Raw genomic sequence first — 23,907 nt, 5'->3', positions numbered from 1 at the left:
TGTGATGCAAGCAAGCAGTATCAAGTGAATAGCCAATATGTCTGTGTGTGTTTGTGTCTTCAGTCAGATACATGTGTAGTGATTTTGTAGGCATTTATATGGAAAATGTTTATCTGAACAAAATGTAAGGTCAGGTTTCCGTTTTTTGTAGCTTTTCCCCTCTCTTGACAAATAATAAAAAAATAAAGGATCGCCATTTGCCAAGTGTTTTTATTTGTAAGTTTTCATTATTCAACTACTTGAAACTGTTTTGAAAAATAGGAATAAAACAAAACGAATTGCCTTTGACATCTCTCGCCGTCTGTATATTGTTTAATTGGCAGGCCAAATCCTCCAATTGTTGCCATCCACCCAACTGTGGGACCAATAGACAGCCGCTTCCGGACAACTGCCATGAAGGGGCGGCTTTGCTGTAGCAATCCAAGACCAAAGTAGCTACTCAGAAAACGTGGCTCAGCAATGCAAAGCTCCGGGAGTCAAGACACAGCAGAAGCCAGGAGGCAGACTGGCCCCGTTGACCGTCCTTGAACAGGTCTACTCAATCATGGTGGTGTGTAACGGAAATACATTTTAATTTTATGGGTTCATAAGTTATATGGCAGGTCTGGCAATTTTTGTAAAGAGGTTGAGTTGGGTAACACGATGTCTGAATTGCGTGGTAGTTCATTGGTAGCCTTACTGACCCTTTTAGTCTGTTGACCAATTGTTATTCTCCTTTGAAGATAGTAGCAAAATGGTTGCCAATTGGAGTTCGATTCGTCCAATAGCTTGCAATTTAATTGGTCATTCACGTGTCGGTATCACTTTGTTTTACGTGTGTTCAACCCTTATCGACAAAATGTATTTGGGAGTGACATAATTACCGACCATTTAGCTTCTCGCCGGCTTTGCGGTCGTTGGACGATTTTATTGTTGTAGGCGGGTCTTGAGAAACTAGTGTTTTGTGAGGAGATGAAAATGGCGGCGGATGGCTGACCGCCGTCTTTATCGGATATTAACATAAAAATGCGATTTAAACCAGCGTTCTCTGTCGCTTTTAACAGAACGTCGTGTCATTTTAATATGACCAGATTAAGGATTTTCTAAACTCTTTGGTTGATTGGAGTTTTCCAAAAGACAAAGCGGAAAGTTCCTTTGGAAAAAGATTGCTCGCTGTCTGCTGTTGCATTTTAAATTTAGACGTTCGTTTTAGTTTAGCGAACAGTTTGTTCAGCATAATAAGAAAATGTGTTTGAACTACATGCCGCAAATAATCCAGGACTGGTAACCCCCCCCTCACTCCCTAAAACTAGCCAGACAATTGTCTAAATTGTATGTATTGTATCAATTGTAAGCTACACTCTATAGCTAACGTTAGCTATAACACGCTAACCTTTACATAATGAACCACACTACAATCCCAAATGCAATATTGGCGCTATAAACAAACCAAAGCTTGCTAGCTAATCCCATTCTCTCGGTAGGGTTTTGTTTTGGTGATCGACAACAATGCTTCCCTTTGGTGGGGGATAGCTAGCATCTTTACTATTTCTCTAGCTATGTCCTAGTGGTAATTATCTACCGTTAGCTGCAAATAACATAACGTTGCAATGTGTAAACGCTCGTACTTTATTTATACGGTGGTTTTAATCAAATCAAAATGTATTAATTTGGCTACGTTGCTGACTGTATTTAGTTTGTCAGATTTGAAAGGCTATTTTTTTTGTTACCCGCAAGTTACAGTGGACATAAATATTACACTACTAGAAATAAATAGATAAATTAAGCTACATTTCCAATCACGAGCTAGTTGTAGTGTTCAGCAGCTTGACAGCGCAGTCACAGGTACCCACGTGTATCGGCGAACCGCCTACCAAATAAGCAGTCCACTGTCTCAAGTGACAGTCATAAAACATGGAAGATAAGCGTCGACCAAGATTCAGCAAGCGGCTGGTAAGTAACTAGTTGGCCCAGCGTTATTTCAACGTCTCCCTGTTTTGTCTGTAGTAAAAATCCATAGCTAACGTTACTTTAGACGTTGATGGTGATGAACTATCTGAAATGGCATGGACTACCGCAAGTTACTACGGACGCACCTTTCAATATAGTTAGTATGGACATTTTCATATTTTAGTGTGTTCTTAAACTGTCCATATGGATTGAGATATTGGAATTATAGAGACAGAGGAAGTGAGTTATGTTACTAGTCTGCGGTTCAATTCCATGACTTGCACCAAGACTTGTACCTCATAATTTAGGTTATGGGAATAACTGTAGTGTTTTTTTTCCCCTAAGTAACAATTTATTTCCAATACCAAATAGCTGAGAAGGTTATGTCTCTGACTTGTCTTGCTTGATGGCGTCATGTAGTCCAGATTGGCACTGTTGACTAACTTGAGAAAGTACTGTAACGACACTGGGTTTATAAGCGCAGAAATCGACTCTGCCGCTTGAGCATACTTTTGCGGCACAGTCGATAGTGCAGGACTTCGGGCTAGAAGGTCGAGGGTTCGAGACCTGCTCCCTGCTGTTTCGTTACAGTACGATAAACAGGCTCTTTGGTCAAAAGTAGTGCCTTATAAAAGGGAATAGGGTGCACTTTTAAGACGAGCCAGGTTCATGTTCATCGCTTGGGGGTTAAACCCTGCCAGGAGAGTGCATCATGTCAGTCGCTCCAAAACTTTGTAAAAGCAAACGGAGCGGAAGACATTTGGTTAAAGAGGACCGGATCAACCATGTCTGGAGGAGTGAACACAGGGTTAGGTTGGGCTATGGCTGGGATTAGTGTGAGCTAGCTAAATCTTTGGAAAGGAATATTGTACATTTTTGTTACATGGTACATTTGATTGAGGGTCAGATAAGATTATTGATTGATGTGTTTGAGGGGAGTTCTTTTTTCTGCATGTTGAGAGAATTTGAACCTGTATTGTAGGGTGACTAGGGTCTCCAGCCTACCTGACTGTGTAGAATCTGGATAGTTACAGGTGAGGTGACACAAAAAAGGCTGTTACTAGGCAATGGACTGTAGACCTGATGTTTATACTGTACAATGGATGTACGTGTGTGTGCACAAACAAGTGCGTGTGTGTGTTTGTGATTGTTAAAGTTGAGTTTTAAACGATAGTCACGTTTGTAGGAGCAGAAGCAGAACATGTCTTTCAGAGCTGTAGCCAGGCAGCATCATGCAGAGATAACGTCTTATCAATTATGAATAGGCAGTAGTGGTCAGCTCAACATCTCTAAGTCTCTGGTCTGTTAGGGAGAGGGAGTTATTTTTCTTTGCCTGTACTTTGAGCCATGCATCTCCAGAAGGCATATTGCCTGCAATACAACCGTGCCAGTAATGAAACAGGAGAAGAGAGGGAGAGAAGGGGATTGGAGGGAGGGGGGGTGTGAGTGGAGAGGACACTGTGGCGAGAGCACGCTGTCGGCTCTGTGTGAAGCAAGAGAAGTTACTGGAGAGGCTGGCTGTCTGACTGGCCATGTGAGCAGAAATGCGGAGAACACGGATGGAGAAGGGGGGGGGGTGAGACACTGCAGAGGCGGGGGGAGTGAGACACTGCAGAGGCAGAAGAATGACAGAGCTGGATAGACCGCAGGCCTCTTTCTCTCTGAAAAGAAATAGAGAGGGGGAGCGGAGGATGGCGAGCGAAGGAGAGATGCTGCTGCACTACGCTGGGGATGAAGGGATGTGGGAAGAGAGGAGGAGGAAGAAGAAAGATAAAGAGAGGAGGAGGGATGTAATGGTGACACTGAAGGTGCGAGGTGTGTAGAGTCTCCATCCCATAGGATTCCCCAAGGTGCACTGCAGGAGAGGGAAAAGGCAAGATAAATATGATGGAGAGGATACTGGATTGCTACAGTGAGGGAGGGAGAGAGAACATCTGTAACCCTGCTGGTACTGGCTCCGAGACCCGTCTCTTGGTGACGATCTTTGATAATAAACATGGACAATGCGGTTAGATACTGCATCTGGCGTGTGCCCTTACCCACTCTGGTTGCTCAGGCGTCGTGGTGCGATTGTGTAGCTCAGGGTCGTCTATTGTTTCTTGAGTAGCCGAGTGAGTGGGAGACCCAGGAGGTGATCTAGACCGGAGGCGCTGGCCGTCCGTTGTTCGCCAGCCAAGGCGTCTCCCAGACGGATCCACTCCCTCCCGCTCCCATGTTCCTGGCATGGTGCTCCAATCCAGACTGTTTCTCTGTCTGGAGTCTGTTGTCACAGAAGCAGAATTCCCGCCTTGGGAATACTAGGTGGAGCTGGACACTGCGGTGTGTGTGACCAGCAGCTGGTCTGTGTGATGTCTCAGTTAAAGGTCGTTGGTTCCGCCGCGGGCTGTAGCAACGTAGTGCGTCACTGAGAGACGGTATGCTGTGTCTCAAATGGCACCCTATTCTCTACATAGTGCACCATCTAGGGAGCCATGCGGTACGCGCAGCCACCGTCCACTGTGCTGGGCAGCGGCCCAGGGGAGCACAGACCGACTGGCGCACTGCGTTACACCACTCACTGCACTGCCGTTGTGTCCGTCTCCTATACCAAACCACCTGAATGGAACAAAGATCTTTCGTCAACCCTGACTTAAAGATGGATCGCGGATTTTGAATTTACTGGGACGGGGTTGTCTTCTTGAAGGGCTGGGCTGCCCAGAGCCAAAGAGGATTGCAGTGGCTGGCTGGCAGGCAGATGGGCAGTGAGATGTTGGAGGTAGGGCTGGTACTGGTGCCTCATTCTGCATCTCATGTCACTGATTTGGCTGCTACAGCGGTGGATACTAGTGCTGTTTAATGTCTCGCTGTAGAGTGGCGTTGGCTTGTGGCTGACAGTACAGTGAGGTCGTTTTACATTGTGTGATGTTTGCAAGGAGGCGTGTGTGTTCAGGGCCGGCTGAGGATGTTTTAGAGGTGGGTGAGACGGGCGGAGAGATTGCATTCTCAGACATCTCTTATTGTTGTCCCTGAGCTCTGGGCTGCTGGACCCCCACCCCCTCCCTGGGTCAGCTGGTGCATTGCCATGGCAACCCTGGTCCCCTTTGTGTAGCTGTTAGCGATAGTGCTAATGATAACCGTCAGCTGGTAGACGGAAAGGCTTTCCCAAAAAACCTTCTCAGTAAAATGTTGAGTTAAAAAGTAGCCTCTGCCTTTCTGGCAGAATGATATCATGATTATTTGCATCAATCCAATGGCCATTTGTTTTGCAAACTCTGAAATCACATGAGCCCTACATCCCCATCAATGAAGCATCAAGCCTCCAGTTGACAGAGGTGGTGAATAAGTAGTGGGGATGGGGGACAATATTGAGCGGATGAGCAGGGGGAATGGAAGCACTGGGTAAAAAAAAAGGCTCCAGGTAACCCCCCCTTTATTTATCCCCCCCCTCATCCCTGAGAGAAGGGAGAGTCAGTGTGAGGGAAATGAATGATAGGCTACTTTAGAGAGAATTGATACCCTGGCCTGAACATCAATGTATTGTGTGTGTTCTGTGTTGATATGGGTTTGTGTGGGTATGTTCTTTCCTCCTTGCCCCAGTGTGTGTTGTTATACAGAGACTTTTTGTAGGAGGGAGGTGCAGGTCATGTACTGTGTGTGGGAGCATTGTTTACACAGCCAAACACTGCGGTTTTTAAGTAGCATTACATGTTAAAGAAATACCTTAAAGAACCTGGGAGAAGTATTAAGCCTAACTATTACAGAAATTCCGTAAATACCCTAAAATAGTGCGATGGGATTTAAAGGGTATACAGCTGCTGAACACATTGAGGTAAATCTGTTCTTTATTCCTTTTCTCTCTTCCTCCTCACGTTCCTATTCCCTTTTGCTCTCCCCCTCTCCTTTCCCCTCCTTTCTTCCTCTCTCCAGCGGTCGGGCACGCGGCGGCGCTACCATGACGATGGTATCTCGGACGACGAGATCGAGGGGAGGAGGACCTTTGACCTGGAGGAGAAGCTGACGAGCGAGAGGTTCACCTCAGACAGGGTCAAACGCATGGAGGGGAAAGGTCAGTGTTATTGCACCCTATTCCCTACATGAAATGCACTTCTGACATTAGTAGTGCACTATAGGGAAGGGAATAGGGTCTCATTTGCGCGTTGCTTACAAACTTGAGTAGCTTTGAGGATTCCTGTTTAGTTTATGACTTATTGTGGTTTGTTTTTCCAGACCTCACGTTTGAGTACATCCAAAGAGGTGGGTTGAGGGACCCGATCATCTTTGAGAAGCCAGACGGACTGGGCATCAAGTACGTCCTGCTTTCCCCCCTCAACTCTGTTGGAAATACGCTCACTTTATTCTCTCTGGGGCAATTAGAATGGCTGAAATTGCATTAAGAGTTTGTAATTCTCTGAGTAATATGTAACCTGGTTTGTCGTGCTCTCTAAAGGATGCCAGATCCAGACTTCAGTGTGAACGACGTCAAGATATTTGTCGGTAAGATTCCCTCCTCCTCCAGTGCTTCTATCCAAACACGCCTCTTCCCTTTTCCAGTTCCTCTCCTTCACCCACTTCACTCTATTTCTCCATCATAACACTCCCTCATTTACATCTCCTTTATTTCTCTCCCTCGCTCGCATTTTTAACACCACAGTCGACCAAACAAGCCCTGCAGGCTCTAGTTTGATCTGATCTTGACCGTATTGCCCGGTGATATGAAGTGCTGCAAAGAAGGACTGAGAAAAGCTGCAGCCGGCCCAGAACAGAGCAGCAAGTATTGCCCTTCAATGTACACAGAGGGCTAATGTCAACAGTACGCGTGTCAGTCTCTCTTGGCTCAAAGTACAGGAGAGATTTGACTGCATCAATTCTTTATTTTTTTTAAATGTTTTATTGTGATAATTTCCAAGTAGTCTGTAATCAATTTACATATAGCTCTGATTGGCATGCTTACCCACCAGACATGCCACCGGGGGTCTCTTCACAGTCGAGACCAAATCGAGAACAGATTCAAGGCAACGCACAGTATTCTAGAGCCATTATCATATGGAACACCCATCTCAAAGGACTCAAGCAAACCTAAAAAAAATGAGCTTCAAAACAACACCTCACAGAACAGTGCCGCTCCCCATCTGACCTAATTAACTGATAGTCATTATGTACAGAGCATTCAGGAAGTATTCAGACCCCTTGACTTTTTCCACATCTTGTCACGTTACAGCCTTATTCTAAAATGGATTAAACTTTTATTTTTTCATGAATCTAAACACAATACCCCATAATGACAAAGCAAAAACAGGTTTTTGGACATTTTTGCAAAAAAATAATATTATTCAGACCCTTTACTCACTACTTGGTTGAAGCACCTTTGGCAGTGATTACAGCCTCGAGTCTTCTTGGGTATGACGCTACAAGCTTGGCACACCTGTATTTGGGGAATTTCTCCCATTCTTCTCTGCAAATCCTCTCAAGCTTTGGTTGGATGTTCGATCGGGTTCAATTCCGGGCTCTGGCTGGGCCACTCAAGGACATTCGGAGACTTGTCCCGAAGCCACTTCTGTATTGTCTTGGCTGTGTGCTTAGGGTTGTTGTCCTGTTGGAAGGTGAACCTTCACCCCAGTCTGAGGACCTGAGCGCTCTGGAGAAGGTTTTCATCAAGGATCTTTCTGTACTTTGCTCCGTTCATCTTTGCCTTGATCCTGACTAGTCTCCCAGTCCCTGCCGCTGAAAAACATCCCCACAGCATGATGCTGCCACCACTATGCTTCACCGTAGGGATGGTGCCAGGTTTCCTCCAGACGTGACGTTTGGCATTCAGGCCAAAGAGTTCAATCTTGGTTTCATCAGACCAGAGAATCTTGTTTCTCATGGTCTGAGAGTCCTTTAGGTGCCCTTTGGCAGACTCCAAGCTGGCTGTCATGTGCCTTTTACTGAGGAGTGGCATCCATCTGGCCACTCTACCATAAAGGCCTGATTGGTGGAGTGCTGCAGAGATGGTTGTCCTTCTGGAAGGTTCTCCCATTCCACAGAGGAACTCAGGAGCTCTTTCAGAGTGATCATCAGGTTCTTGGTCACCTCCCTGACCAAGGCCCCAATTGCTCAGTTTGGCCGGGTGGCCAGCTCTAGGAAGAGTCTTGGTGGTTCCAAACTTCTTCCATTTTAAGAAAAGAGGCCAATGTGTTCTTGAGGACATGCAGTGCTGCAGAAATGTTTTGGTACCCTTCCCCAGATCTGTGCCTCGACACAATCTTGTCTCGGAGCTCTATGGATAATTCCTTCAACCTCATGGCTTGGTTTTTACTCTGACATGCTCTGTCAACTGTGGGACCTTTTAAATAGACAGGTGTGTGCCTTTCCAAATCATGTCCAATCAATAGAATTTACCACAGGTGGACTCCAATCAAGTTGTAGAAACATCTCAAAGATGATCAATGGAAACAGGATGGACCTGAGATCAATTTTGAGTCTCCTAGCAAAGGGTCTGAATTCTTATGTAAATAAGGTATTTCTGTTTTTTTTTATCTTTAATAAATTAGCAAAACATTATAAAGGTTTTGCTTGCCATTATAGGGTATTGTGTGTAGATTGAGATTTGTATTTATTTAATCCATTTTAGAATAAGGCTGTAACGTAACAAAATGTGGAAACGGGCAGCGTGCCTGAATACTTTTCGAATGCACCGTACGTATACTGATGTGTGGGTAACCGTCAGTAGGGCCTTTTTTGTTCCCATTTAAATTGGTGTCGTTCAGTCCTTGAGCTGTTGTCTATTTATGTCATGTTTCATGTTGTGGAAGAGTAGCTTCAGCGACAGTTAATGGGGATCCCAATAAAATACCAAATACTCTCTTACCTTCCCTTTTCCTCCTCTCACCTTTTCTGTCTCTCTCCTCTTTCTCTCCTTTGTTCCTCCCTCACCGTATCACCCCTCTGTCTGTACACCTCTCCCCCTCCTTGTCTCCCCCAGGCAGCAGGCGTATGATGGATGTGATGGATGTCAGTACTCAGAAGGGTATAGAGATGTCTATGGCCCAGTGGAGACGTTATTACGAGACGCCCCCCTCCCAGAGGGACAAACTCTACAACGTCATCAGCCTGGAGTTTAGCCACACCAAGCTGGAGAACCTGGTCCAGAGGCCTGCATCGGTCAGTCTGAGAGAGATAGATATATAGATAGATATATATATATATATATATATATACATACATACATACATATACACACACACACACACACACACACACACACACACACACACACACACACACACACACACACACACACACACACATACATATCGGCACACACACCCTCCTGTCTGTTCTTACCGCCTCCTGTGTATCCTATCAGGTGGACATCATAGACTGGGTGGACAACATGTGGCCTCGGCACCTGAAGGAGAGACAGAGAGACTCCACCAACTCCATCACAGACATGCAGTACCCCAAAGTGCAGAAGTAAGGCTCATCTGTGTCCCAAATGGCACCCTATATAGTGCACAACTTGACCATGGTCCGTAGGCCCCGTCACCTCCATCACAGATATGCAGTGCCCCGAAGTGTGACCCTCTCCCTCATCAACTGCGTTCTCCTTCCCTCTTTTTCTCCTCTCCCCCTCTGTTCCAGGTACTGTCTAATGAGCGTGCAGGGCTGCTACACGGACTTCCACATCGACTTCGGGGGTTCCTCGGTCTGGTACCACATACTGCGGGGAGGCAAGGTAACAGCGGACTACTTGATCTTACAACGTACGACTTGGACTTAAGACTCGGACCCTACGACTTGAGACTTGGGACTCGAATAAGAGTGACTCTGGTTTCCTCTCACTTCTTACCTCTGAGCCTTTACTTCCTGTCAGGTGTTCTGGCTGATCCCACCCACGCCTCAGAACCTGGAGCTGTATGAGGACTGGGTGTTGTCAGGGAAACAAGGGGACATCTTCCTAGGAGACAAGGCCCAGGACTGTCAGAGGATAGAGCTGAAGCAGGGCTATACCTTCATGATCCCCTCAGGTACCCACTTAATATGTTGGGAAATCTGGTGTGAATGGATTGTAATGTTTTAAAAAAAAAAAATGTAGAACTGCCTTAATTTTGCTGGACTCCAGGAAGAGTAATGGGGATCCATAATTAAACCACACACACACACACACACGTTTAATCATACTCATACTTTGGCACACACACACATACAGATGTTTAACCGTTTAAACTTCAACCTAGTGTTGTGTGTTCCTGTTTCTAATGTTTACCTTTGTTTGTGTCCTGTCAGGTTGGATCCATGCGGTCTACACTCCAGTGGACACCCTGGTGTTTGGGGGAAACTTCCTCCACAGCTTCAACATCCCCATGCAACTCAACATCTACAGCATCGAGGACAGGACACGGGTGGGACACACACACACACTCTCTCTGTACTAAATCTTTTTCTATTCCTGAGCACTCAAAGAAGAGAAGTTACTAATAAATTGAAAGTTGAACTTGGTGTCTCTGCAGGTACCAGCTAAGTTCCGTTACCCGTTTTACTATGAGATGTGTTGGTACGTGTTGGAGAGATACCTCTTCAGTCTGACCAACACCTCCTACCTCACGCCTGACTTCCAGAAACACTCCCTGGGTATCGGTCAGTGCCAACACTACCCCCTCTCTGTTTCTCTGTTCTCCCCCTCTGCTCTCTCACCCCCTCCATCTCTCTCTACACTCCACCTCCTACTATTCCAGCTTTACAGCAGGCAGCTCAGCACTTCTCTAACCATCATTACTTGACATTAGGTGGTTACGTTTTGAATGACAGCACGAGATCGAGAACCTGAGACGTGCACTCTCTGTATTTCGTTAGACTACAAACCGTGCATTCCTTTTCTCTTTCCAGCTCCACCTCTTCATCTCTCTGTCCCTCCCTCCCTCCAGGTCTTACCAGGGACCCCTCCACCTGTGAGTCAGTCAACGGGCACACCCAGGAGGAGGATGAAGAGGAGGCTCCCCCGACCCGGGGCTCTAAGCCCGGGGTGAAGGTTCACCTCACGCCTTTTGAGCTGGAGGGGCTGTGGAACCTGCTGGGGAAGCTGGAGTCGCTGCCCTCACAGAAGAACTGTGTCCCGGCAGGCATACACGATGCTCCCGCTCTTCTGCACGACATCAGGGTGAGGGATGGATGGATGGATGTGGGTTTCTGACAGAATGAAATATCCTCATATCAAAATGGATGCATACGCATGACTGACTAAGTCACTTTGGATAAAACCGTCTGCTAAATGGCGTATATTATAAAGGTATTGTGTGTGTGCCTGTGTTTTCATGTACTAACCTTCTCTTGTCCTCTGTAAGGCCCTGCTGAAGGAGCATGCTAATGACATCCCCAAACTGTCCTACACTGGCAAGCCCATCGTCAAGTGGCCCAAGAGGGTGAGAAGGCGACACACCGCATTCAGTCACACGCTCATATTGGCCCTTTACACTCCTACCCATATACGGGATCAGATTGGCAGGTTTGGACGGCAACGAGCGCCTTAATTGGGACGCAGTGGCTGTACAGTGACTTGATATACCTGACGTCAGAACTCAGTGGCTGTACAGTAACTTGATATACCTGACGTCAGAGCTCAGTGTCTGTACAGTAACTTGATATACCTGACGTCAGAACTCAGTGGCTGTACAGTACATTTACATTTACATTATGGTGCATTCACCTATAATATCCAGTAGAACAACCACTTTACAATAGTGCATCTAAATCTTTTAAGGGGGGTTAGAAGGATTACTTTATCCTATCCCAGGTATTCCTTAAAGAGGTGGGGTTTCAGGTGTCTCCGGAAGGTGGTGATTGACTCCGCTGTCCTGGCATCGTGAGGGAGCTTGTTCCACCATTGGGGTGCCAGAGCAGCGAACAGTTTTGACTGGGCTGAGCGGGAACTGTGCTTCCTCAGAGGTAGGGAGGCGAGCAGGCCAGAGGTGGATGAACGCAGTGCCCTTGTTTGGGTGTAGGGCCTGATCAGAGCCTGAAGGTACGGAGGTGCCGTTCCCCTCACAGCTCCGTAGGCAAGCACCATGGTCTTGTAGCGGATGCGAGCTTCAACTGGAAGCCAGTGGAGAGAGCGGAGGAGCGGGGTGACGTGAGAGAACTTGGGAAGGTTGAACACCAGACGGGCTGCGGCGTTCTGGATGAGTTGTAGGGGTTTGATGGCACAGGCAGGGAGCCCAGCCAACAGCGAGTTGCAGTAATCCAGACGGGAGATGACAAGTGCCTGGATTAGGACCTGCCGCTTCCTGTGTGAGGCAGGGTCGTACTCTGCGAATGTTGTAGAGCATGAACCTACAGGATCGGGTCACCGCCTTGATGTTAGTGGAGAACGACAGGGTGTTGTCCAGGATCACGCCAAGGTTCTTAGCACTCTGGGAGGAGGACACAAGGGAGTTGTCAACCGTGATGGCGAGATCATGGAACGGGCAGTCCTTCCCCGGGAGGAAGAGCAGCTCCGTCTTGCAGAGGTTCAGCTTGAGGTGGTGATCCGTCATCCACACTGATATGTCTGCCAGACATGCAGAGATGCGATTCGCCACCTGGTTGTCAGAAGGGGGAAAGGAGAAGATTAATTGTGTGTCGTCTGCATAGCAATGATAGGAGAGACCGTGTGAGGATATGACAGAGCCAAGTGACTTGGTGTATAGCGAGAATAGGAGAGGGCCTAGAACAGAGCCCTGGGGGACACCAGTGGTGAGAGCACGTGGTGCGGAGACAGATTCTCGCCACGCCACCTGGTAGGAGAGACCTGTCAGGTAGGACGCAATCCAAGCGTGGGCCGCGCCGGAGATGCCCAGCTCGGAGAGGGTGGAGAGGAGGATCTGATGGTTCACAGTATCAAAGGCAGCAGATAGGTCTAGAAGGATGAGAGCAGAGGAGAGAGAGTTAGCTTTAGCAGTGCGGAGAGCCTCCGTGACACAGAGAAGAGCAGTCTCAGTTGAATGCCCAGTCTTGAAACCTGACTGATTAGGATCAAGAAGGTCGTTCTGAGAGAGATAGCAGGAGAGCTGGCCAAGGACGGCACGTTCAAGAGTTTTGGAGAGAAAAGAAAGAAGGGATACTGGTCTGTAGTTGTTGACATCGGAGGGATCGAGTGTAGGTTTTTCAGAAGGGGTGCAACTCTCGCTCTCTTGAAGACGGAAGGGACGTAGCCAGCGGTCAAGGATGAGTTGATGAGCGAGGTGAGGTAGGGGAAAAGTAACTTGATATACCTGACGTCAGAACTCAGTGGCTGTACAGTAACTTGATATACCTGACGTCAGAACTCAGTGGCTGTACAGTAACTTGATATGCCTGACGTCAGAACTCAGTCTGTCTGCTTCACAGCCCTGGATGGGTTTTGACTGACAGCCGTTCTGAACTTGAGCACCACACGCGACAAAAAGATGCCCTCGTCCCTCCCGCTAATTGAGCAACCTTTTGCACATTTTTTAATTGTTGTCTGACTGAGGGAAATGCTGTAAATTTAAGAGGACTGGAAAGGTTGAGGATGACAATAAATACCGCTTTGATGTCGTACAAGCAGGCCAAACACCTGTCAGTCCAAATGTGCACTTCACATTTCTGTATCATGAACCTCATGTCTATACAGTTACAAGGTGACATGGCGGCATACCCCGTTCTGAACAGAATGAGCCGATTGTTTGTTTGTTGTGGAAACATTTTTGCCGCGGAACACGCACTCAAACGCACTCCTGACGCCATTCTATACTCACCAAAATCCCAATCTGTTTCTCTGAATTGTCTTGTTGAAAGCCTAACGCTGTAAGATCGTATTTTACAACTTAGCTAGTCATGTTGGAAATGGAATACGCTTTCAAATGATGCCCACCTGACCCAGACTGCAGTTTTCTAATGAGATGTTGTTGGATAGCGCGAACCACAACAGTAATTGTGTGACGGCTCCGATGCAGGGCTGCGTTCCAAACAAAACAACTGCAAGTCTGCTTGCTCTAGTTCCTCAACGGCACAGCTAGGAGAGCTCAAAACATGACCTTTTTTATAGTTGAAGACTCTTCACATAAAAGTGCATTGAAATTCATATTTTTCTAATGTTACTGAAAGTATCCAGATTACAGTAAATGTAAAATGCACATGAAATCAAGTTTAAATGTTTGGGTTCCATCTTGTGTAAGGTGAACTGTTGTCCTCAACTTTGGTTTAATCATTTTTTTCCATAATGTCCAAACTGTTGCTACTGTGCTTATGCTTATAATAGTTATGTAAGAAACCTAAACCTGGAGCCCTGTCCATATAGGCCTATATCCCCACACGTGTTAACACACACACATACTGTACATTGTCGTAAGACGGAGTGCAAGTCATGCCACATTCTTGGACTGCCCCCTCCCCCCCATTTGTTTCAAAAAAAAAAATTGTATAACTTTGAATTCACCTTTATCCCAATAATTCTCGCCCCCACCCTTCCAGCCGTCGTGGTACCAGCCCCCTCCCCCTCCTCCCCCGGTGGCTCGTCCCAAGCTGTCTGCCACGGTGGTGACCCCGCGGCCCCAGAAGCCCGCCTCCTCCATGTCCGTGCTGCGGCGGCGGCGTGTGCGGTGTAAGCGCTGCGAGGCGTGCGTCAGGACGGAGTGCGGGGACTGTAACTTCTGCAGGGACATGAAGAAGTTCGGAGGGCCGGGGAAACTGAAACAGACCTGCGTGCTCCGACAGTGTCTGGCGGTGAGAGCGAGTGGGGGGGGGGGTGTGTGAGTGAGTGGGGGGGTGTAAGAGAGATTGGGGGGGTGAGAGAGATTGGGGGGGGCGTGAGAGTGGAGGGGGGGTGAGAGTGGAGGGGGGGTGAGAGCGGGGGGGGTGTGTGAGCGAGTGGCGGGGGTGAGATGTTTCATCCGTACAGTAGAAGCATTGTCACTGTCTCCCTCTTTGCTCGCTGTGTGTATCGCTTACTGCTTGCCTTTGATGCCAGGGTCCTTATCTCTTCTTCCCAGCTAGTATACGGTGTGTGTGTGCCATTCTGACAGAATATACTAGTCTGTCAGTATATTAACTCCTCCCTTTCTCTCCCCCAGCCGGGTCTGCCCCTGTCAGTGGTGTGTGAGATCTGTGCAGAGGGGAACCAGGAGGGAGGAGAGGGGCCGGTCTTCGCCCTCACCCTCATGGAGTGTTCCAACTGTGCCCAGATAGCCCACCCCGCCTGCCTCAAAGTAACCCCGACACTCTCCTCAAACTATACCCTACCTCCAAGTTTCAGCTTGATTTGCCATATGTAGTAAATGCATGTTGAAATCTAACTCACCAGAACTCTCACAATCTAATCAGCATTAAAACACACATGACATCACTTTTTGTTGTTGTCTGACATCAGTACAGATGGAGGTTAAACTCTCCCTCTACCTCTCTCTGGTTCTCAAACAAAATCCTCTACACTTCTGACTCTCTCTTTCTCTCCCTCCACCTCTCTCTCCCTCTACCTCTGTCTCTCCCTCTACCTCTGTCTCTCCCTCTACCTCTGTCTCTCCCTCTACCTCTGTCTCTCCCTCCACCTCTGTCTCTCCCTCCACCTCTGTCTCTCTCTCCACCTCTGTCTCTCTCTCCACCTCTGTCTCTCTCTCCACCTCTGTCTCTCTCTCCACCTCTGTCTCTCTCTCCACCTCTGTCTCTCTCTCCACCTCTGTCTCTCTCTCCACCTCTGTCTCTCTCTCCACCTCTGTCTCTCTCTCCACCTCTGTCTCTCTCTCCACCTCTGTCTCTCTCTCCACCTCTGTCTCTCTCTCCACCTCTGTCTCTCTCTCCACCTCTGTCTCTCTCTCCACCTCTGTCTCTCTCTCCACCTCTGTCTCTCTCTCCACCTCTGTCTCTCTCTCCACCTCTGTCTCTCTCTCCACCTCTGTCTCTCTCTCCACCTCTGTCTCTCTCTCCACCTCTGTCTCTCTCTCCACCTCTGTCTCTCTCTCCACCTCTGTCTCTCTCTCCACCTCCGTCTCTGTCTCGCTCTCGCTCTCTCGCTCCACCTCTCTCTCGCTCCCCCTCTCTGTCTCGCTCCACCTCTCTGTCTCTCTCTCTCTCTCTCTCGCTCTCTCTCTCTCTAGGTAACAGGGGATGGTGTGGTGAATACAGATCTGCCCAGCTGCTGGGAATGTCCCAAATGTGTTCTGGGAATCACCGACACTGAGGTAGACCCTCCTCTATCTATATACACACACACACACACACACACACACACACACACACACACACACACACACACACACTGTGTCCCGGCTAGCTAACGGCCGTGACTCTCTCCCTGTGCTGTGTGTCAGTCTTCGGGCACCGATGATGATGATGACAGTGGGGCGTCCGTTGGCCTCGGCCCCCTCTCCGCCACCGCCCTCTCCTCCACCCAGGGGCCTCTAGGGGTCTCCATGGAGCCAGGCTCTGCTCCTGGGTTGGGGGACGAGGGCTGGGGCAGGGCGATACTGCTACACCCAGGGCTGGTTCCCAACCCCCCGTCCTCCTCCTGGTTCTCCGAGGCGCCCCTTCCCTCCCCTGGGCAGCTACTACTAGAGCAGCGCGGCCTCAAGCGGGCGGGGAGATGGGCAAGCGGGCGCAGGAAGAGGGTGAGAGGCCTACCGCCGCCACCGTGCTTCCCCCCCGCCCGTTACATCATCATCACGCGCCTATCACTGGTCTGACTGACGAGGGGAGGGGCTGGGGGAGACGTGGGGCTTTGGGCTCCACAAATACTGTCTGAATGTAGAACCCTTTGCTTTAGGGTCGGTATCAGACACTTTATCTGTGCCTGTTTTCAGCTTGCCTGGCTTAATGGACCAGTAGATAAGTCTGGCACTCCAGAAAAATATTTAAAGGGGTTTTCAACTATTTGAACCCAGGTCTAGTCCATGTATTTGTGAGACGGTATTTGTGGAGCAGAAAGTGTTTGTAGCCTGAACGAAAGCCCAGTGCATGTGGAGGTTGAGCGAGAGAACCAGCAGCTTGTGATGTGAATGTGCTTGTCTGTCTTCAGTGCAGCAGGCGTTATGTCAACAGAGATGTTACAGTATTCAATGAACAGTGAATTTCTCTTGCATTGATGTTTTTCTTTTTTTGATTTCAGGTGAAGGGGGACAAGAATAAAATGTTACACGCGGTAAGTATGGCAGCCAATAAAAATGTATTAGACTAAACCGAAGACAGTTTTTCACCCTTTCCCTAAAGGATACTTTGCTCCCTCTCTCCTTTCCTCTCTTCTTTCCTCCCTCCTCTTTCCTTTCCTCTGCCCTCTTTCATTATCTCCTTTCCTCCCTCCTTCCTTCCAGAAACGCAAGTCTTCTTCGTATCTCGACGGTCACATCGCCAAGATTTACCGTCGCCATGGTCACAGCCGAGACGACGACTCGGGCAGCGATGATGATGATGAAGGCTCCAGGAGCGGAGGAGGCACGGGACAGAAGATATCCGGGCCACGCCCTCGCGGCAGTGGCTCCGCCTCTCGGAGAGGCTACGGGACTGGGAGGCGGGGCATTTGGAGAGGCTCCTCCCACAGAGGGGCAGGCCGCGGGAGCGGGCTGGCCCCTCACTCCTCCCTGAAGATGAGGCGCGGCAGAGGGGATAGAGAGGGGGGGCGTAGGGAGAGGGGCGGGAGAGTGCGCCTCCGGGGAGGCACCAGGATGCAGAGACGCAGGGACGAGTCAGAGGACGACGATGATGATGATGATGACGACGACGAGGGAGATGACGACAGCGAGGAAGATCGGCAGCATCACCACCGGCAACGCCACAGGCGGAGGAGAACGGACGACGAGGAAGACGACGACGATGAGGAAGACGACGATGAGGGAGACAGCTCGGCCCGGGACCTGGAGGGGGAGGATGAGGACGTGGCCGGTGAAGACGAGGAAGACGACGAGAACCGGTCAGACTCTGAACCAGAGCCTCCCGTCCTCCTGGTGTCTGACCTTAACGACGACCTCCTAAACGGCTCGTACCTGACCGTGACCCTACAGCGCCCCCCCAGGGCCAAACGCCACCCCGGCTCCATCGTGCCCAAGCTGGAGGCCGCCATGTCTCCCAGGACCCACGGCGGCGGTCCAGGTTACGTCCAGCATAAAACCCTCTGGAAGACGCGGCACAAAAACGGCACGGTCGCCGCCGGCAACGGCCTGGCCCAGCCCGCCAAGAATCCAGTCGGCCGGCCTCCTCGTCATCGCATCAACAATCCCCACGGCGACACAGCAGACAGGGAAAGAGAGAGGGACACTGCCTCTCATTCCTCCTCGGACTCCTCGGCCTCCCCCACCCCTCCTCCCCACTCCTCGCACTCTCCTTCCTCGCTCCTGTCGCTTCCCTCCTTCAAGGATGTAGGAAATGAGAAAGGAGGGGAGAAGGAGGTGTGGGTGGCGGTGTTCCGTTACCTGAGCAGAGCCGAGCTGGCTAGCTGCATGACTGTCTGTAAGGCCTGGTACAAATGGTGAGTCACACTGTCTGTTATTAGATTCCAATTCACAGCCATAAGCATGGCTTGTTAGTGATTGGGGGGGGGGGGGGGGGCGGAATCTACAGTTGCATATTGGCATATTATTTTTGGCGATATATGGTATTAAAAATATCGCAGTATTTTCTGCTAGTTGGCTTGTTCGCCATCTTTTTAAATATGGAGCAAATTTGTTTTCAGCACTTATTTCCATGACTGATCCAAACTGGTTTCTCATGGCTCTGTTGTCTCTCTTCAACAGACATCTATATGGTGAGCAATATGTTTGGAACATCGAATCGCAATAAAATTACAGTATCCAATCGCGTTACTTATAGAATCGCAATCCATATCGTATCGGCACCTAAGTATCGCGATCATATCGTGAGGTCCCTGGCCATTACCAGCCCTACTTATTGTTTCTGTAGACAAAGGAGTTTAGTTCCTGTTTCTGGTTCAACGCAGCTTTAGGATATTTTCTTCCATTTAAAATGACATGACACTCTCCTTAATCTGTGGACCAAAGGGCACTTTCTGTGGGGCTTCTCCATGACGCGTGGTTTTTACACCAGAGACGGGAGACAGTCATGTCATTTTAATGGATGAAAAATACTGAAGCTGCGTTGAAACAGAACCAGGAAACCTCCTTTATCTAACAGGACTATCCTCATTTCTGTACCCCCTCTCTGATAAGAGAATTATCTAATAAAGGTAAATGAATCAATAAACCATGATGAATTATTAGTCATACAGCATGGTTAATGAATAATCAATGTAATGATCGATTGGTCTGATTAGTTCCGGAAAGTTCAGGAACCACTGGAGAGGGAAAGAAATGTGTCTATGCAATTAGTATAGAGAGAGAGAAGCAGATGGTCAAGGGAGTAAAACTTCAGAGAGTTCCTAACCTTGAATGAAAGGAACAGGCTGAGCCAGAAGGTGATAAACAGCGTGAGAATTTTATGGGGGTTGCAGGTCACCAACGGATTGTGTGTAAATGCATGTGCGTAAGTAAGCAAGAACTATATAATGACTGTTTTGTTATCCTGACGGCAGAACGTTCTCATGAATAAAGCTACAGAAACCTTTTGCAGAAAGCTGAGTCCTTGCCTAATTATTTTAACCCATTGTCTTACAAACCTTGGGCATTAGTCAAGGCGAATTGATTATTGATTATTATCATCAAGATATAAAATTCCTTTAACACTCTCCTTCCTCCCTCCCTCTCTCCCTCCTCTCTGTAGGAGTTGTGACAAGCGTCTGTGGAGTGGTGTGGATGTATCGCGGTGTCCCTCCCTCTCCTCCCAGGCCGTGCAGGGCATCATCAAACGCCAGCCCACCTCCCTGGACCTTTCCTGGACCCCCGTGTCCAAGAAACAGATCACCCTGCTCATACACCGCCTGCCAGGTAGCTACTGCACACACACACACACACACTCACAGAGAGACACACAACAACATCCACCACAACAGTCTACACACACACCGTACCATTGCAAGATGAATTAAAACCTTCTCCATCCTCTTTCTCTCTTCCACCCCCCGTCTCTCAGGTCTGAAGGAGCTGATGATAGCAGGTTGCTCCTGGTCGTCCATGTCGGCCCTGTCCACCCCCAGCCTGCCGTGCCTCCGTACCCTGGACCTGCGCTGGGCAGAGGGGATCAAAGACACCCAGATCAGGGACCTGGTCACACCACCAGGTCACTAGTCAATACTAACTGACTAACAGGGGTGTTGGGAGTTAAATCTCTCTCCTTTTCCTACAGGCTGTTATGACTGCAGCAGGCCACTGGTGCCGTGTGTGTGTTTGACTATAGTAGTTTGTTTTTGAGGAATTATGTAGCTGCTTCACCTCCCCTATGATGAATGAATCTCGAGTTTTAGGTGGTTGGGTTTGGCGAGTAAGTATTTTCTATTGAATGGGGTGGGTTAGTGACGGTACTGTACGTATCTAACCCCTCTCTCCCAGCAGGTTGTGACAGTCGGTCTCGGCTGCGTGGCTGTGTGGCGCTGCGTCTAGCCGGCCTGGACATCAGTGACTCCACCCTGAGGCTGATTCTCCGTCACATGCCCCTGCTAGAGAGGCTGGACCTGGCCCACTGCAGGGACCTCACGGACCAGTCCGTCTGCCTGCTCACCGCCGCCGGCACACACACACGAAACACACTCACGGAGATCAACCTCGCAGGTAGGCGCGTGCGCACACACACACTCTCTCCCATGGAATGCATAGAGGTGAACCTTGAAGGTACACACGACCCACATGCGAATTTGCAATTGCTGAGATCAGCCTCGCAAGTACACACACACACACATTTTCTTCATACAGGTTGTACACCTCTACCTCTGTCTAAGCCCTCCTCCTCCCCTTCCTCCCCCAGGCTGTAACAAGCTGACGGACGGCTGTCTGGCCTACCTGAAGAGGGCGTCTGGCCTGGCGCTGCTCGACCTGCGGGGCTGCAAAGGTGTGACGCGGCGGGGCTGTGAGGGCTTCATCTCGGACCTCTCTCACTGCGTCCTGTTCTGTATGACAGAGGAGAAACTCATCCAGAGGATATCGTAAAACTGACCCCGTTCTTACCCCTACGCAAGGGGCACGTAGAGACCCCGTACCAGCCAGGAGAGATGGGGAGCAGCCAACACCCCTCCCCCGAAAAGGAGAACAAGCGCTCCAAAAAAAAGGAGGGCGAGCAACAAAAAAAAGTGAAGACGTTCCCACTCCTCACTTGGATGATAGAAGACATGGAGAGAGGGGAGGGTGTAAGGAGAGGGGAGAATGTGCTGTTGCAGCATCATGTGTTTATTAGGAGGGTTAGGAACGATATGACTAGCACAGAGACACTTGTTAGTGTTGTTCACACTACAGGGCTGAAAATGGGAGCCCTGGGCCTCCCAAGCGGCGCAGTGGTCTAAGCCACTGCATCTCAGTGCTGCCTGTGCCACAGAGATCCTGTGTCGCAGCCGGACGTGACCGGGAGACCCATGAGGCGGCGCAAAATTGGCCCAGAATCGTCCGGGTTAGGGGAGGGTTTAGCCGGCCATGATGTCCTTGTCCCATCGCGCACTAGCGACTCCTGTGGAGGGCCGGGCGCAATGCACGCTGACACGGTCGCCAGGTGTACGGTGTTTCCTCTGACACATTGGTGCGGCTGGCTTCCGGGTTAGGTGGGCATTGTGTAAAGAAGCAGTGCGGCTTGTTTGGGTCGTGTTTCTGAGGACGCACGGCTCTTGACCTTCTCTCCTGAGTCCGTACTGGAGTTGCAGCGATGAGACAAGACTGTAACTACCAATTGGATACCACAAAATTGGGGAGAAAAAAGGTTAAAAAAAGAAGACGGGAACCCTATGGATTGAATGTGGGTTTTTGTGCGACATGGTCTACATGAATTAGAGTGAATCAGGGTTTAGGTTTCAGAGGGGGTTGAGAGGGGAAGACTCCGACATGACTGGTGTGTCCCACTAGGTCCAGATTCTATGCCACACTGTCCAACACTTCCACGGACTCCTTGGGAAACCGAGCCGTCGGGACTTGGAAGCACCGAGGGGATGATGAATTGCAACCCCCCCCCCCCCCCCCCGTTTCAGCTCTCATTGTGTCCCCTCCTTCTTTTCGCGCCATCCTCACCTCTGTTCCTTACACTTACAGCCATGCGTTTTGTTGGATAAAAACCATACTGTATCTCTCATTAGTTACATCCAAAATGGTACCCTGTTCCTCATAGTACACTACTACAGAGCCCTGGTCAAAGGTAGTACTCTATATAGGGAATAGGGTGCTATTTGGGACAAATACATTGTTTCTCTTCAGTTTTACTTGACTCCCTTTCACACTACCAGTCACTGCAGGTCTTAACTTTAACTTGGCTTCTTTGAATTCCCTCATTTGACAGAATATTTTCCTCCTGTCATTTTAATGTTTTTCCTTTCTGTCAGTCTTTTTACAGGTGTAACTTTTTGTTCATCCCTCTGTCTCTGTCCCCCATAATGTTATTGTTAATAATGTTGAACCGGAGGGCTTTTGGGTTGAGCGCGCCCCAAATGTCACCCTAGTCCCAATATCGTGCACTACTTTTGAAAAGTAGTGCACTATATAGGGAATAGGATACCATTTGGTACGCGGTCTTGGTGAATTGTTTTGGTTGCCCTACTGCAGTTGCTCAATGGGACTGTAATGTGCCTGTAGCATTGCAATCAATTATATAATTATTTTCTGAAATGTTTTGCAGAAATTCTCTGTTAATTTGTGGTTTTTACAAGAAAAAAAGGAAAACAAGAAATCTGAAATAGTGTGTACGCACGTCTTGATTGAAATTAAGTTGAGGTCAGTTGCTAAATACAGTGCTAGTCAAAAGTTTGGACACACCTACTCATTCAAGAGATTTTCTTTATTTTTTACTATTTTCTACAATGTAGAATAATAGTGAAGACGTGACTCATGTACTAACCAAAAAAGTGTTAAACAAATCAAAATAAATAATAAAACCCTTACACAGCCTGGAGGTGTGTTGGGTCGTTGTCCTGTTGGAAAAACAAATGATAGAACCACTAAGCGCAAACCAGATGGGATGGCGTATCGATGCACAATGCTGTGGTAGCCATGCTGGTCAAGTGTGTCTTGAATTATAAATAAATCACTGACCATGTCACCAGCAAAGCACCATTACACCACCTCCATGCTTCACAGTGGGAACTACACATGCAGAGATCATCCGTTCACCTACTCTGCGTCTCACAAACACAGCGGTTGGAACCAAAAATCTCAAATTTGGACTCATCAGACCAAATGACAGATGTCCACCGGTCTAATGTCCATTGCTCGTGTTTCTTGGTCCAAGCAAGTCTCTTCTTATTATTGGTGTCCTTTAGTAGTGGTTTCTTTGCAGCAATTTGACCATGAAGGCCTGATTTACGCAGTTTCCGCTGAACAGTTGATGTTGAAATGTGTGAAGCATTTATTTGGCCTGCAATTTCTGAGCCTGGTAACTCTCATGAGCTTATCCTCTGCAGCAGAGGTAACTCTGGGTCTTCCTTTCCTGTGGCGGTCCTCATGAGAGCCAGTTTCATCGTAGCGCTTGATGGTTTTTGTGACTGCACTTGAAACGTTCAAAGTTCTTAATTTTCCACATTGACTAACCTTCATGCCTTAATGTAATGATCGACTGTCGTTTCTCTTTGCTTATTTGAGCTGTTCTTGCCATAATATGGACTTGGTCTTTTACCAAATACAATTACAACACAACTGATTGGCTCAAACGTATTAATTTCTGGAATCTCTTTCCTTAACTTTTAACAAGGCACACCTGTTAATTGAAATGCATTCCAGGTGACTACCTCAAGAAGAATGCCAAGAGTGTGCGAAGGGTGGTGACTTTGAAGAATCTCATAAAATATATTTTGATTTAACACTTTTTGCTACATGATTCCATAGTTTTGATGTCTTCAATATTATGCTACAATGTAGAAAATAGTTTAAAAAAATGAATGGAATGAGTAGGTGTTTCAACTTTTGACTGGTACTGTAAGCTATCATGCATGTTGGCTGCAGTGTTCATACTGAACATTCTCTACAT

The 23,907-nt window shown here is 48.4% G+C and overlaps 1 protein-coding gene across 5 annotated transcripts; it reads left to right on the top strand.

Annotated features, from left to right (window-relative positions):
- The first annotated feature begins 399 nt into the window (after positions 1 to 399).
- Positions 400 to 21,040, top strand: LOC115191863 (lysine-specific demethylase 2A). Of its 5 annotated transcripts, none has more exons than XM_029749842.1 (22): positions 400 to 550; positions 5,836 to 5,974; positions 6,136 to 6,214; positions 6,356 to 6,402; positions 8,873 to 9,051; positions 9,257 to 9,363; positions 9,532 to 9,625; positions 9,764 to 9,917; positions 10,177 to 10,292; positions 10,401 to 10,527; positions 10,815 to 11,047; positions 11,232 to 11,309; positions 14,356 to 14,607; positions 14,955 to 15,089; positions 15,975 to 16,058; positions 16,188 to 16,484; positions 16,982 to 17,014; positions 17,184 to 18,334; positions 19,582 to 19,745; positions 19,891 to 20,037; positions 20,310 to 20,525; positions 20,719 to 21,040. In XM_029749842.1, the coding sequence occupies exons 1-22, from the start codon at positions 545 to 547 to the stop codon at positions 20,898 to 20,900; spliced, it is 4,020 nt and encodes a 1,339-aa protein (XP_029605702.1). In that variant the 5' UTR covers positions 400 to 544; the 3' UTR covers positions 20,901 to 21,040. The 5 variants fall into 5 exon arrangements, with proteins under 5 accessions (XP_029605702.1, XP_029605700.1, XP_029605704.1 ...); XM_029749840.1 differs by lacking the exon at positions 400 to 550 and adding an exon at positions 918 to 1,932; XM_029749843.1 differs by lacking the exon at positions 400 to 550 and adding an exon at positions 3,581 to 3,744.
- Positions 21,041 to 23,907: the final 2,867 nt, after the last annotated feature.

This window comes from Salmo trutta, chromosome 4, assembly GCF_901001165.1.
Source record: "Salmo trutta chromosome 4, fSalTru1.1, whole genome shotgun sequence".
NCBI classification, from domain to species: domain Eukaryota; kingdom Metazoa; phylum Chordata; class Actinopteri; order Salmoniformes; family Salmonidae; genus Salmo; species Salmo trutta.
The sequence above is the reverse complement of the archived record's forward strand: the minus strand, read 5'-3'. Positions and strand labels throughout refer to the sequence as shown.